At 32.9% G+C, this 14,652-nt stretch overlaps 1 protein-coding gene across 1 annotated transcript; it reads left to right on the top strand.

The window, feature by feature from the left end:
* Nucleotides 1-4,485: 4,485 nt before the first annotated feature.
* LOC138932830 (sodium/potassium-transporting ATPase subunit beta-2) lies at nucleotides 4,486-14,482 on the top strand. The gene is made up of 6 exons (XM_070295016.1): nucleotides 4,486-4,907; nucleotides 10,349-10,489; nucleotides 10,730-10,849; nucleotides 11,054-11,235; nucleotides 11,349-11,628; nucleotides 11,726-14,482. The coding sequence occupies exons 1-6, from the start codon at nucleotides 4,760-4,762 to the stop codon at nucleotides 11,827-11,829; spliced, it is 975 nt and encodes a 324-aa protein (XP_070151117.1). The 5' UTR covers nucleotides 4,486-4,759; the 3' UTR covers nucleotides 11,830-14,482.
* Nucleotides 14,483-14,652: the final 170 nt, after the last annotated feature.

The raw sequence follows: 14,652 nt of genomic DNA, 5'->3' as shown, positions 1-14,652 counted from the left end.
ATGAATGCCCGCCCCATGCGCGCAGAAGCGCCTAAGATTAGTCTTAAATAAGACGCGTTTGTAAAAAGGGCCATTGAAGAGATTTAGAGACACTATTCTACAAATTTTTAATACGCATCTTTTAAATCTTCGTACTCATGAATTTTTAAATAGACAGATCCTTGCACTCATAGTTTCGTAAATTCTTGGATAATCTTCCGCGCGGGCATTTTGAAACTTAAAGAGAGATAAAGAGAAACAGAAGAAAAATAAACAGACGGACAAAAATATAAAAGATTAAAAAAATAATATATTATTAAAAAGTTACTGTATACTATAATGGAAATTAAATCTGTTTCTAATCATGAACGTGTAATTATCGTTGAAGTATAAATTTGAGAAAAAGATGAAGAGGAGAAAGAAGAAACGATCCTTGATACGATAACGTAGTCCAAGCTAATTGTGTTTAAATTTTGTCATCTGTTCAGATTGACGTCTGCTCTTCAGAGTTATCGAATTTTATCGAGCGAAGCTCGTTAACAATCTTTTCCTTGTATTTTTAATCGGGACACGATTGTTCTAACAATAAGTATCCCTTGTTTCGTTTGTCATACGGAACGTGAGCGGCAAATCACATTTATTATTCAAGTACAGATGCAAAGAAAAACTTAAGGAAGATCGTAAAAGCGAAATGGATGAAAAGGAATTTGTGTACGATTCATTATGTGTACTAATGTCCTAGCTAGATATTGTATATCCGTACTTACACATATAATATATACCACTAATATTTAATTAGATAATGTATTGTTAGCATATTGTTAGCAAATGTTTTTAAAAGATCGATACATTATACTTGCATGCATTCCCCTGTTGAAGATCCTATACATCGTTGAATTATTGATAATTCGTTTCTAGAATTTAAGCAGAATTTAAGAATCTGTCCTATGTTGCAATATATAATATATACGGCGGTATACTATTATATACATAGATATATGGAGTAAACATTTGTTCATGGATATGTGACAGATGTGTATATGAAAATCTACAATATAAATGTTGTTATAATTCTACGACTTATTTAGATCGCAAACTCCTTAGTAAGAATATATTCGGTGAGATATTTAGAGCGAGAGTATCCAAGGTTTATTTTATACAGAAAAAATTTTGCTTTTATTAAAGTAATTCAATTTAATAGAAATACGAGTATAAGATGCAATTTATAAGATTTAGAGACTCCATTCTCGCTTCATATAATACAGAGAGCGTTGAAATTATCATCGTGCGATTTACAGCTGTATTATTTAATCTCTATACGAAAAAATATTACGAAGATTAGATGAGAATTACTTCATTTCGGGAAATATAAATTGAGTAGTTAAACAATTTTATGGATAAACAGCTAATGTTTATACGATATAAGGCGATAATTAATATTTTTCGATTTTAATAACCTAATCGTCAAATGTTTCATGTTTATCTTTCCGATCGATCGTATTGTTATCAACGAAGCGAGACTTTATTCGAGAAGCGATTGTATATGTATATAGTACGCCATAGTAAGTCTCTGCGTATGAAATTAACTAACAATAAGATTCGTTGACGATATAAAATATTGCGAATTATTATTTTGATGGTCGATTAGTTTCACAAACTCCATTCCTTCTAATATAATTTATGTATCTCTTTCATAACTTTTTGCGTATGGGAAGAAGGCATCGACAAGATAAGCGTCTTAAAAAATATCTTTAGGGACAAAAATCGTGAAAAGAGATATTGAATTAGCATATAGGGGGAAAGTTGGGTAAAACCGGGTACGCGAGTATCCCTGTCTTTTCGTAATAATGGCTATAGATAATGACAGAGATAGAATCTCGCAAAGATTATCGTTAATTTAGACATTTTAAGGATCAAACTTGTCGCACCGTTGATTATAATTAATCGATCTAAAGCCGCTTTATTATAATCGTATTATCATCATCTCGATGAGCCTTTAACATTCTCATTGAACATCGTGTGATCGCCGTCATCGATCTTTTTTTTTTTTTTCAAATCAACATCCTGTTACGCATTTATCAGCAAAATAATAATTATCACATTTAGGGAAAGCAATAAGGCACTAGTACGCTGATAATTTATTTCCGCTACTTGTTTGATAAAATAAATGCGATAAATTTGACGTAAGAATCTTTAATATATAAAAGAAGAAGAGAAAGAATTTGAATATTAATATAAAAGAAGAAGAGAGAGAATGGAATTGATACGTAGATGCTGTTACTTAAACCGAATTGGCGAATGTTTTATTTTTATATTGCGACGCGCAGGCTTATATCCGGAAAGATGTACTTACTGATTTTTGCGCGGAAAAATGCGAATTTTAAAGACGCTTAGAATCGCATTCGTTTTTCACTTTGAATTTTCCGGATGACAATTTATTCCGCGTAACCTTGGTTTCGAAACGCAGACGTTACTGTAGACGACAGAGGATTTAAACACGATTGGCTAACAAGGCACATACGGCCGACGAGTAATTTTTGATTACACATCGAGAATAAATGGGATCTACGGAATCATGGATGTATTGATTTCATTAGATGAATATCAATGAGCCTGAAGAGAAGAATAAGACTTGATTAATTTTTTTTTTTTTTTTTTTTTTTTTATAGTCCTTTAATGTCAGGACTCTGTCGTTCAGAGGATTGCACCCTGTGTTGTAATAACGGCGATACTCGAGGGGATCGATAAGCATGCATCGACGGTGAATTTCTTCAAGGTAGGAAGCGAAGTGGGAGCGCTTATAAGAGCCGAGAAGCGACTCTGATTCCTCCGTCTATCTCGCTCGAAATTCTCCGCCGGACGGCAATGACATTAATGTCACATGATAAGATGGGCAGGATGTGGTCAATTCAGATCGTGTCTCCGTGTGTGACTCACACATTACACGCGCCTAGCTCTCGTCCCGGTGAACGATAAAGGGAGTGGAGCGGACCGAATACACGCTCGTGCACACACGCGTGTCCCGACCGCGCGATCGCTAAGGTCACACACACGTGGGTCGACCTCTTAGCCCCCAATTTGTCCCCCGGACGATTCAGCCGAGGTAATCGCATTCGTCGCGTTTTCTAAATCGCGACGCGTCATAAGCGAGATCATGGAAGATCAACTTACGTTATATCAAGGTGCTGTCAGCGAAGCGCTGAGAGACGCTAAACTACTGTCTCGCTATTGGATTCCTTACTTATTTAGTTACGAAAAAGAAAAAAAAACAAAAAAAACAAAAACAAAAACTAACAAACAAATAAAAATATATACATGAAGTATTAATATAAAATATAAATTATTATAATTTTAATCAAAAAAGATGTGAGATATTTATAAAGTGAAGAAATGGTTGCATGAAATTGGTATTAAAGATAAAAAATTAAAATAAAAAAATTCAAACAAAAACAAGAGATATATAATATTAAATATTAATATATAAAATATATTAACTAAAATATAAATTATTATGATTTTAATCAGATAGGATATTAATTAAAGATGAAGAAATAATTGCATAAAATTGACGTTGAAGATAAAAGATGTGTATAACATTTTTGATATCAAATTTATATAATATATAATTGAACTCTGATATATAAAAGATTCACGCGACTCGCAGACAGACAGTAATTAATCATACTTTACGAGATCGATCCGACTCTGAAGTTATGAAACCGGCAACGCGGTTAAGGGTTCTACGACGGAAAAATACATTACTGATCGTAGTACATGTGTGTATCTCACGATACACACGATCTTAATGTATCATCATTGATATAACACGCACGCGCGTACCTGCACCTGCGATCTGCCACGTCATAATAGTGATGGCACGTTACGTTATCCGATGTATTTGAATTATTCGCTACGGAACCGTAGGAAACGAACAATTTCATCGCTGTTAGAAGACCGATTAATAGAAAGGGATTGCCGGAAAAGTGGAAAAAATCATTGTCAGAAAATGGATTGCATTGTCAATAGCGGATTGCAGTTTTTTAAAAATATATTATTATTAGATATAGCCAATATTTTTCTCTGTCCTCAATATATAAATTGTATATAAATAAAAAAGAATTCTAATACTAAATTTTATTTAGAGCCTGAAGCATCTGTCCGAATGGATGCAAACACCTTTGCTGGTTTTGAAAATAGTGAAACGTAACACGCACACGTGTATCTTCTTATGTTCTTTTATCTGTCATCTCTGACATCTGTGATTTCTTTGCGACTGCTGTATCTTTAAGATCGAACAGGCGACAGTTTCAGCCAGATTCAACCAAGATGAGATCTTTCGTGGATCGGCCTGTATATGTATATTCCTGACAACACCTAGGCCCCTCGGAAGGCTGGGTCCGAACCTGCTGTCAAAGAGGGGCAACGGGAAGAGTAAGGTGCGGAGGTGGGAGAGAGTGAAAGAGGAGGGTCGAGGAAGGTCGCGGCTTGTTCAGGAGCGTTAGTCAACCTGGTGGCGCCGAAGAACCAACTGTTGGCGACGAAGTTGTAGTCTGGAACGAGTTGTGTGGGAGCGTCGGTCTCGGGGAAAGGAACGTAAGAGAGGAGCGAACGCGCGATTACACGGGCCCCGCAATCGCTATTCGGGTTATAAATTCGGTGACTCCGAGTGACTTTCGTAATTTTCAAAAGAGAGCCCCGTGTATCCGGGACACTCTCGCGCGGCTGGATCGCGCGCGTCCAAGTGAATCGAATTCGAACGTAACAGGTGAGACGCGCGATAATGGTAGCCAAAGACCCGAAAATGGTAACCGCGGAGTTGATGAACCCGTACGAGAAACCGCCTAGCATGTCGGTCGGCCAGTCTATGAAGACCTTTCTGTACAATCGCGAGACCGGCGCGTTTATGGGCAGGACCGCCAGTAGTTGGGGTAAGGGCGGTATTGCCAGCTATAAAATTTTTATATCAGAAGAGAAGTTTTTTTATATTACAATGGAGAGTTATGGTATAGCTTAGTAAGAGCTCATTTGATTCACTCGGTACCGGGTACCATCGGTATGGCGTGACTTTCTTGCTTCCAAGTATATATGGACACGCCTAAAACCGCATCTCCTATAAGACGCGCGTGTTTTCATGCGACATCTTTTAAATATACTTGTCGATATATATTTTTATTCTCGCCGAAGGAGGGACCATTCGAGCCAATATAAATTTGCGAAATTTGGAATATATAGCTCGATTTTTATAAAAATAAATTTAATTTACCATCGTTAAGAACTTCTTCGATCGATCATTTGATCGGCACTATTATTCAATATCTGAGAAAAAAATCGGAGCTATATAATTGCTCCAATATATTTTCCATCAAGCACTGTCTTACAGATTTTATTTATATCCATGTTGTATGCAACAATCGAAATGAATATATAATCCGATGTTTTGATACTATCGAGGTATCGCAAGCCTTTCTAATTCAGGTTTGATTCTGGCGTTTTAATATCGAGGAAAGCGTGCGTTGTGTATATATACAGGGCGTGTCAGAAGTCGCGCACTTTCCCTATAGATTAATTTTTTTAGCGAATTTAAAGCTGATCTTTTCTCGATAAATTTTTGTTTACGACTTTAAAACCTTCGCGAGAATTTCCAGCATTAATTGCGAAATGTTCTTATCGTTTTAATCGTTGTCTTGATAGGTGGGACTGTCGGTGTTGCAAGAAAAAACTATGAATGTGCATGGAATGTAAGCTTTGTTTTGATGTAACAACGACTTTGATTAGTTAAATTCTACGATGAGATCAGAACAATGTAAACAATATACGTATTGCGATAAAAGAGATTATAATAATCGATTTTAATTCGTTGACACGTTTACATTTACAGTTTGATAACACTTTTGTGTTACAGTAATACGGATATGTAAATACTCTCTGATATTTATTGATATATATTTTTCAAATATATTTTTTATTAAATAAATAGTTTATTTTATTAAAATAAAAATATAAATTTAATTTATTTTTTAATTTATTTCAACACCGCTATAAATAAATTATAACTGTTTCCTAAAGAAACGCATTGAGACGATTTCGAATGACTTTTCCCTCAAGTATGCAGTAAACATTAACTTGCTTTGTTGAGTCAGCCCGTGATAATTACTGAATAAGCGAGAATATATTATAGGTGAAACATAAGTATTGTAATATTCAGCGCTATATGATAATGTTAAATATTATAAATTCAACAAAAGTGTAATAAATTGATTTTAAAAAGTTTTAATGAGTATAATATTATTTATATGTTAACATTCTTAGATCAATTTCTTTTACTTTTAAAAGAATTAAAGATTAGAATACAAATTTCTAGATTTTTACAGGGAGTCTTTAATATTATATATAATCTATCATAGAGTCAATAATAGACATTTTTAATTCCATGAATAATTAATTGCGTAAATAGAGTGAAACGTCATCGGTTTCAACCGCGTTTCGATAATGCACATTAGAATATATGCGTTGACGAATTAATGATTAAATAATATCAGCATAAGATGGGATAAAGAAGAGAAATATTTTAGAATATGTAATGATTATTAGAAAATGCGTACACAAACTTTCAAGAGTATTATATAATTATAATTTTTTTTACAAACCGAAGCAATATTATTGTATATGAAACAAATATTCTATAAAAAGAAAGAAACATGATAATATTATGCAATTATGCATAAGAAATTATTACGCTCAAGGTGATTAGAATAGATAAAGTTGATACAGACTATGATAAAAAAAAACTGTATAATAATAATAAAATGCTATAGTTAATAATTAATTAATTATATATATATATATATATATATATATATATATATAATATTAACAAATTTTTAAATTTTTAACATTAATAAATTTAAGAATTATTATCGACCCAGCAAATCACAAATGAAGAGAATGCAGGATAAATACATTTTATTATTTTAGATTACTACAAATATTATCTCATTTATGTCTGTGTTTTTATTTTTTTTTTCTGCCTGATAAAACAACTCATAAAACATTTAACGCAAGAAAATAGAAAAGACTGAGAAACGTGACCGTACAGTCCTATCGTTGTTGCATGTACTACTGTGGCATGTTGACGATTAATCGCAGTGTTTCGCTGCATGCTCATCCTTAGCACGTGATAGTGTCAATGACCAAGGTGCCTACACACTATCGCGTATCATTAATATATCTACTTGTGTTAGTTGCACGAAATCGCTCGTGTCTCCGAATACGCGAACTTATGAATATTTAGAGATCTCTGCTTGTTTAAATATTTAAGATATTTTCAAGAATGGATTGCGAGGAACAAACGAATGTATACATATTTATTGCAATTTTTTTTCCTAAATCACGAGAATGGTGGTGAAAATTTGAATATCTTACGCGATCGCTTTCGGAAAAGGGCTCGAGAGGATAAAGGCGTTCCTGTACGAAGGGAATCATTTGCGAGTCTTACTTAATTAGTCTATCGGCGCCGTCGATCAACATCAATGTCGTTATTCCTTCTATCTTTATATTCCGGATGTTTACCAAAGACCGTAGCTATGGCGACCTAACGGTTATTACGCACCTTACGTCATGTAAATGCACACGCACGTGCGTGTAGGGCTCGCCCTTCGTAGGGTTCACGCGCGACATCCCCCAATAATACTATAAAAGTTTATAAGTTTTCAGATAAAATAAAGTCTCGTGTGTGTAAATCTATTTTTATACAAGAGCGTATTTAATATGAAATATACACTTATCAATGAACAAGAGCAAGTTCTAACATATTATTTTTGTTAAAGAAAAATTCAATTGTTTTATCCAACAAAGGAAAGCACCAATTATCATAGTAATTAATTAAAGAGACAGATGTTATAGCTATTTTTGCAACACGCGGAGTAATAAATTCATCTGTCTCATACCTTTTTCGTTTTTTCAGCAAAAAAAGAAGACTTGCAATCGTAATGTCGATTGTTTCCAGTTAATTGGCTCAGAAGCCTACGTATGTAGTATCGGAATCTAACAATAAGCTTTGAAAAATACTTCGAATGACGTATTCTCGATGTATAATTAACCTTGACATATACTCAACTTGGAGATTTTTTTTTTCATCCACATTGCTCTCATTATCTCCAATCTCTTGAGATCCAAATTTTTTTTCTCATCTCTTAATAAAAGAGATGCCTTAAATTTTTTTTTTTTTTTTTTTTTTTTTTTTAAATTTCAAGACGTATCTTTCTCACAGATTCGTCTCTCACGGCTCTTTATGTTACATATTTTATACGTAAATCGGTAATGATTCGTATCCGCGGCATCGCGAAAAAAAGAAAAAAAAGAAAAAGAGCGACAAGAGCGAGAAAGGCAGATGGAGACGTGATATAATATAAGGGGAGAAAAAAGACGGAAGCGCGTTTGATTCGCGGTGCATACAACGAGGTTTGACCGGTTGAATGGCAATTGTTAAACTTCCTTTAGCGCAAACGTGTATAACGAGGTCAATTGGCGTTAAACGACGGCATTACGGCATTACGTAACTTAGGGCCATTCCGAAGGGTACACCCACGCGACCGTGCCACTGTCTTTCGTTCAGTGACAATCACCTGGGATCGTCCGAATCGCGGACGGGGGAAACATCTGTTAATTGTACCATCGGAAAAATCCTACGGATCCTTCGAATCCGATATTTCGACCTGTTATTAAAAATTATTAATCATAAAGTATTTTGTTTTATTTGTCGCGATTACGTAGTCCTTGTTTCTTCTATTATTATAATTTAGTCAAAATCTTTTTCTTTCGTTTTTCCACGGAAGATTTGCATAAAATATTTAATTATACTTTCAGTTTTTTTTTTTTTTTTTTTTACGGAAAAGAGAGAAAATTTTACAGCATTTTTAAGCGATGTATTATCTAATTCGCTGCCGCTATCATGAGGCAAGTATCATGTTGCATAGGTAATAGATGTAAGTCGAATTATACACGTACGCATATTAAGATTTCGCTGATTAGGTTTTTCTGTAAATTGGTTGTAATAAGACGAGATTCGTTAACATTCATTGACAGTTAAGCGATAAAGCTGTCGTGATATGATAATTATAATGGTACGGATACAATTCTCATAATCGCTTCTTCGTAAAGATAAGACACGCGCAAAAATTGATGAAGTGAATTCGCTCAATTATTACAATACTATTACTCGGTTTTCTTTTGACCAGATATTATTGAATTATATGAGATTTCGTTGTTCAAACAACATTTTTATTAAATAAATAAAAAAAGATTATAGCGATACCGAGGGAATTAAAAAGTTATTTTTCTTAATACTTCATTTATCAATTTTATATTCAGGAAGCATGAAAAATAGAAACAAAATCACTTGATATCAAACATTTTTTTTTTTTTTTTAATAAACGAAAATATATATTTGTCACATTTATTGTAAATATTTTCTCTTTAACAATGGAAAAGTGTGAGCTTTCACGAGTTATTCGGGTACACGCGACACATTTCCTCCATTATTTGGTTCTTCAGGCATGTTTGCGAATTGACATTTCTATTTTTTTATCATTATCGCTTCCGGACGAACCCACGTTCGAGTTAAGGAACTTTCTTTACGTGTTATTATTTGACATTTTTATAAATTGTTATCAATAAAGTATTATCGATAAAAGCTCCTTTTTTTCTCGCTCTTGCGACAATGCCAAGGGAGATCAATTCCTTCGTGATATCTACCAACATCACGAAGACGTTGATGTCTTGGATATCATGTGGCGTTAATTTGTTTTGTCTTATCTTATTAAAAAATGAGTTTAGTCAGTAAATAATCTACGATTTGGGTCATTCTTGTTTCTATTTTTAAACAATTTATCTCTCTTTCGAATATATAATTACTATCAATATTTCTCCGAAAGATACATTTATTCTCTATCGGTGTATCTATGTATATATATATATATATTTAGATATTTCTTAAGCACTGCGCAGGGAATATTCGATGTCAGATTCAATTAAGTATACCTTCGTTTTGTTCTCGATAGCGTTATTTATTCAAACGACGTCGCGAGAGACGTGAATCAGCGTGTATAATTGAATTGCACTATTCGACTGGGCGCTTTTGATCTTCTTTTAAATTAAATCCGCGGTTAATACAATTGACCCATGAGATGGCTGCGTATGAGAACCAGCACGCGGCTGCAAATTCTTCATAGAGCATATTATGACTAAAGCTGCTCTCTAATGTCTAGTAACAAAACGAGACGATGTTACTTGAAGGAATTTGTATATTTAAACGAGGATTTTATATCGTATTGTCGATCGCGTATTTTTTCTAATGTAATTTTATTTACAGGTAAAATTGGACTTTTTTACTTGATATTTTACGGCGTTCTGGCAGCGCTCGTCGCCATTTGTTTCTGGGCATTCTTTCAAACGCTCGATCCAAGGATACCGAGGTGGCAGCTTGAGAGATCTATTATTGGAACAAATCCAGGTAACTTATTTCTTATTAGCGTTAAAAAAAAATCACACGGCGCCATAGATATATTATTCCAATATGAGAATTTTCGTATTTTTTAAAATAAAATTTTTTGAAATAAATTGTTTCAATCTTTTTAACTTATATACGTGCAGAACATATTATCTATGTAACTCGTATCTTTTGACACGTCAAAAATGAACGTTTCTGGATGTGTTGTCAATCTGAAAGTAAATATTATATTACGCTTTGCAGGATTAGGATTCAGGCCAATGCCACCGACGGAGAACGTGGAGAGCACCCTAATTTGGTACAAAGGCACCGACAGCGAAAACTTCAAACACTGGATTGATTCACTACAAGACTTTCTCAAAGGTAACCGCTGCAATATAAGAGAAATTCAGTACTCAATGTCGGATATCAATTGTAAAAAAAAAAAATAAAAAAAAAATATTTCATCCTCTGTATATTGCTGTATAGTATCTGATGAATTTCTAAATCAATTAATTTCTCTAATTTTTAGATTAAAAAGTTCGGGGCATTTATATATCGCGATATATTTCTTGTCATATATTTCAGATTATATAACACCCGGATCTGTTCTTGGTCTCGGTGCTAATATTAATAAGTGCGATTACAATCAGCCACCGCCACCCGGAAAAGTCTGTGATGTCGATGTAAAAAACTGGCATCCTTGCACCAAGGAGAATAGATATAACTATCACAAATCTGCTCCCTGTATTTTCCTTAAGCTGAACAAGGTATCGTATATTGCAACCTAATTAATTCAATTATTTATACGATATATATTAATGTTAGAAGATATTTCAAATACTTTCAATATGAAAATCGCGATGACATTTCTACTGATCAGATTTATGGCTGGAGACCAGAATTTTACAACGATACTGGAAACTTGCCGCAAAAGATGCCGGTCGATCTCAAGGAGCACATCGCAAGCCTGAAGGGGAACAATTCCCTTCAGCTGAACACCATTTGGGTATCCTGCGAGGGTGAGAATCCTGCCGATCAGGAGAACATCGGACCGATCAATTATTTACCGCGACGCGGTTTCCCCGGTTATTTTTATCCTTATGAAAATTCCGAGGGTTACCTGAGTCCATTGGTCGCAGTGCACTTTGTCAGACCGCGAAGTGAGTATGTGTGTGTATGTGTGTGTTTATGTGTGGGCTCTTATATCAATGTAAAAAAAAATATTAAAATTACATTACATTCATTTTTTATTTTTAGCCGGAATCCTGATAAACGTAGAATGCAAGGCTTGGGCGAAGAATATCAAGCACAGTCGTACCGATAAAATTGGCGCGGTTCATTTCGAGCTGATGATAGATTAACGAAATCTGCAAGTCTGTCTTCAAGGCTGCTCGCGCGGTCTCCTAAACCCAAATTAACGAGCGTCCTCGAAAGATTCTCGGGATGGCCGTTAGGCAAATTTTCATCTTCCAAAATTACGAAATTGCAAGACGAGCGAATATCTCGTCGAGGCCGATCTCTCTAGCCGAGACATTAATCAAGTACAAAGCAGAGAGGCCTTTTGCCACGCGTTTCGCCTCCGCGCAATCGGTGGCGAAAACTTTTCGAAACGAATGAAAAAGGAATGGAGCAACCGAATCTTAAAGAATTATACGCCGTTTATCGCGTGCCTTCCTTTACTCGTAGGCGCAATTTGTTTGTAAAAACTGATCAATTCATAATAGAATGTAAAAGAATCTCACATACGCATTTTAAGAAATATCGTTTAAAATATTTATATATACATATAGTATATTATTAGCTGGATAAATTTTTTATAATTGGACGTACGACTTTGAAGACTTTCAAATAACAGTAGAAATTAATATACTCAGATGATGTCGTATTTTGTGTCGCATTGGAATGCTAATAGGTTTGTCGAGTAAAAAATAAGAGCTGCAAAGTGAAAGATATAAGCTCTTATTAACGTGGGGTTTGAAGTTAAAATTGCAACTACGTTAATTATGGTAATATCTAAGCTTTTGTATAATTATTAGTAGCGAAAAATCTGATAAAACGCTACAGGTATTTAAAGATTTTTATACGTCGATGTTATATCGCATAGATGTCATTTTATGACATATAATAGGAAAGACAAATTCTAATGATAAAGTATAACGTAAAAATTACGAATTAAGACGCGAATATAAATATATTTTATTTTTATCTCCTTAAATAAAGTTTGAAAATTGGAATATTAATCGTATAAAAATTATTCTAGAGATAAGATAATTTTCTCTTAAAAAGAACAAGAATGTTTATATTGTATATGTTGTTTTATTCAAAGATTTTACTTTAAAGATATATTAATACCAGTTTAATTTTTCTTTCCTCATATACTAATTGCCTATTAAAATGTATGTGAAAATATTTTTTAAGAAACGGCAGCTAAAAGTTTCAATTTTCTCTCGGTGCAATTTATATATAGTATAATTTATGTTTATGTAGTGCGATTAAGTCATAATGAAGTTGTAATTATTTGAACGGAGTTTTTTTACAGGATAATAATTTTTATTTTGACAAGGATCCTAAATTCTTTCTCATTATTTTATGTGTGTGTGAGTGAGTGTGTGTGCGTATGTAAATTCTCTCCTCAATTTATTTCACAACTTTTCTAAAAACTTGGTTCAATTAATTATCTAAAATATAGATAAAGATAATTTATATTATATTATAAATATTTTCGTTGAAAAACAAAATTCGCAAAATTGTAAAAAGAAATTATATTTATTGCATAGCTGAAAATAGTAGACTATTATATAAGATTTTTTTACTCTATACTGATACAAATATAATATTTTTTTGTGATCAAATACGGACTATCGATTATTCAAACATTTTCGTACATCTTTTACGTCATTCTTTTTTTTTTTTAAATCCTTTGGTTGCAATACGCGCATAGAACTACTTTTTCAAAATATTTAACAAATATCAAGACTACAAAGTGTTTAGCAAATATCAAGACTACTAAATTGATATTCGTAAATATTGTTGCTTTTTTTCCACGATACTAATTGGTTATCTTGACATTGTGCTCGACATTGTATTACTTCATATCAATAAAAGCCTATCATGACTGAGTCGCGTATATGACAGTTCAAATATTAAGTATGTATGCATAATTTTAATTTAATTTGATTTTGAACAAATGGATAAGCAGCGTTAATATGTAAATAATTTTATAAATATATGTGTGTAAAAAAATTAATTAACGCTGTTAATAATTAAAATTTCTTCGAATTTAAAAAAAAACGCTTAAAATTATAGAAAAATGTATTAATTATAATAGAATAGATCTTCGCGTTTTGGAAATTACAATTTTTCAAATGTATCATATAAAGATGTATCCAAATATCGGGAGGGGCAGATCTTTTTCGTATTTCTGATTTTTTATTTAGAGTTCTGGGTAATACCCCACAAGATATATAAAAAAAAAAACTATTAACATTTTTATGCTCAAACCAATATTGCAAGAAACATCTCGATTTTTTTATCATTTTTATCTATTATCATTTATCAAAACTAAACGGCGCATTTTATTATATTTTATATAACACACATTTTATAATATTCTAATAATATGCCGTGAGCAGCTCTCATCGAGATATCCACTCTTAAAAGGCATATTACATCGATGCTCGCAAGTATTGTTACTTTTTTTCCGCGATACTGATCGGTTATCTCGATGTTACACTATGCTTTATTACTTTCTATCAATAAAAGCCTGTCATGACTGAGCGACGCATTTGACAGTTCAAATACTAACTAAGTGCGTGTATAATTTTTATTTAATTGATTTTGAAAAAAAAACGAAGAACTAATGTTAACATGTCAATAATTATACACATACAAAATAAATGACGCGCGCATAGCGCTCGCTTACAGTGTTCTAATATAGATAAAAGCAAATCTGTGTCAATACTAATATTAAAGAATCTGGAAACATTAAATCTAAAAAAACGTGAAAAAGGACAATTTTTCATACATGTGGCGCACTGACGTATTCTCAAAATTCTTTGTGCAAAGAGTTTCACAATCAGAAAGGTACACAGGAATATAGAACAATAGATGTGTGTACCTAATTCTTAATAGATTATTGCTTATATATATATATATATATATATATATATATATATATATAGAAT

Source organism: Polyergus mexicanus, unplaced genomic scaffold, assembly GCF_030449975.1.
Source record: "Polyergus mexicanus isolate NDT 795.1 unplaced genomic scaffold, iyPolMexi1.0 SCAF_4, whole genome shotgun sequence".
Lineage (NCBI taxonomy): Eukaryota > Metazoa > Arthropoda > Insecta > Hymenoptera > Formicidae > Polyergus > Polyergus mexicanus.
The sequence above is the reverse complement of the archived record's forward strand: the minus strand, read 5'-3'. Positions and strand labels throughout refer to the sequence as shown.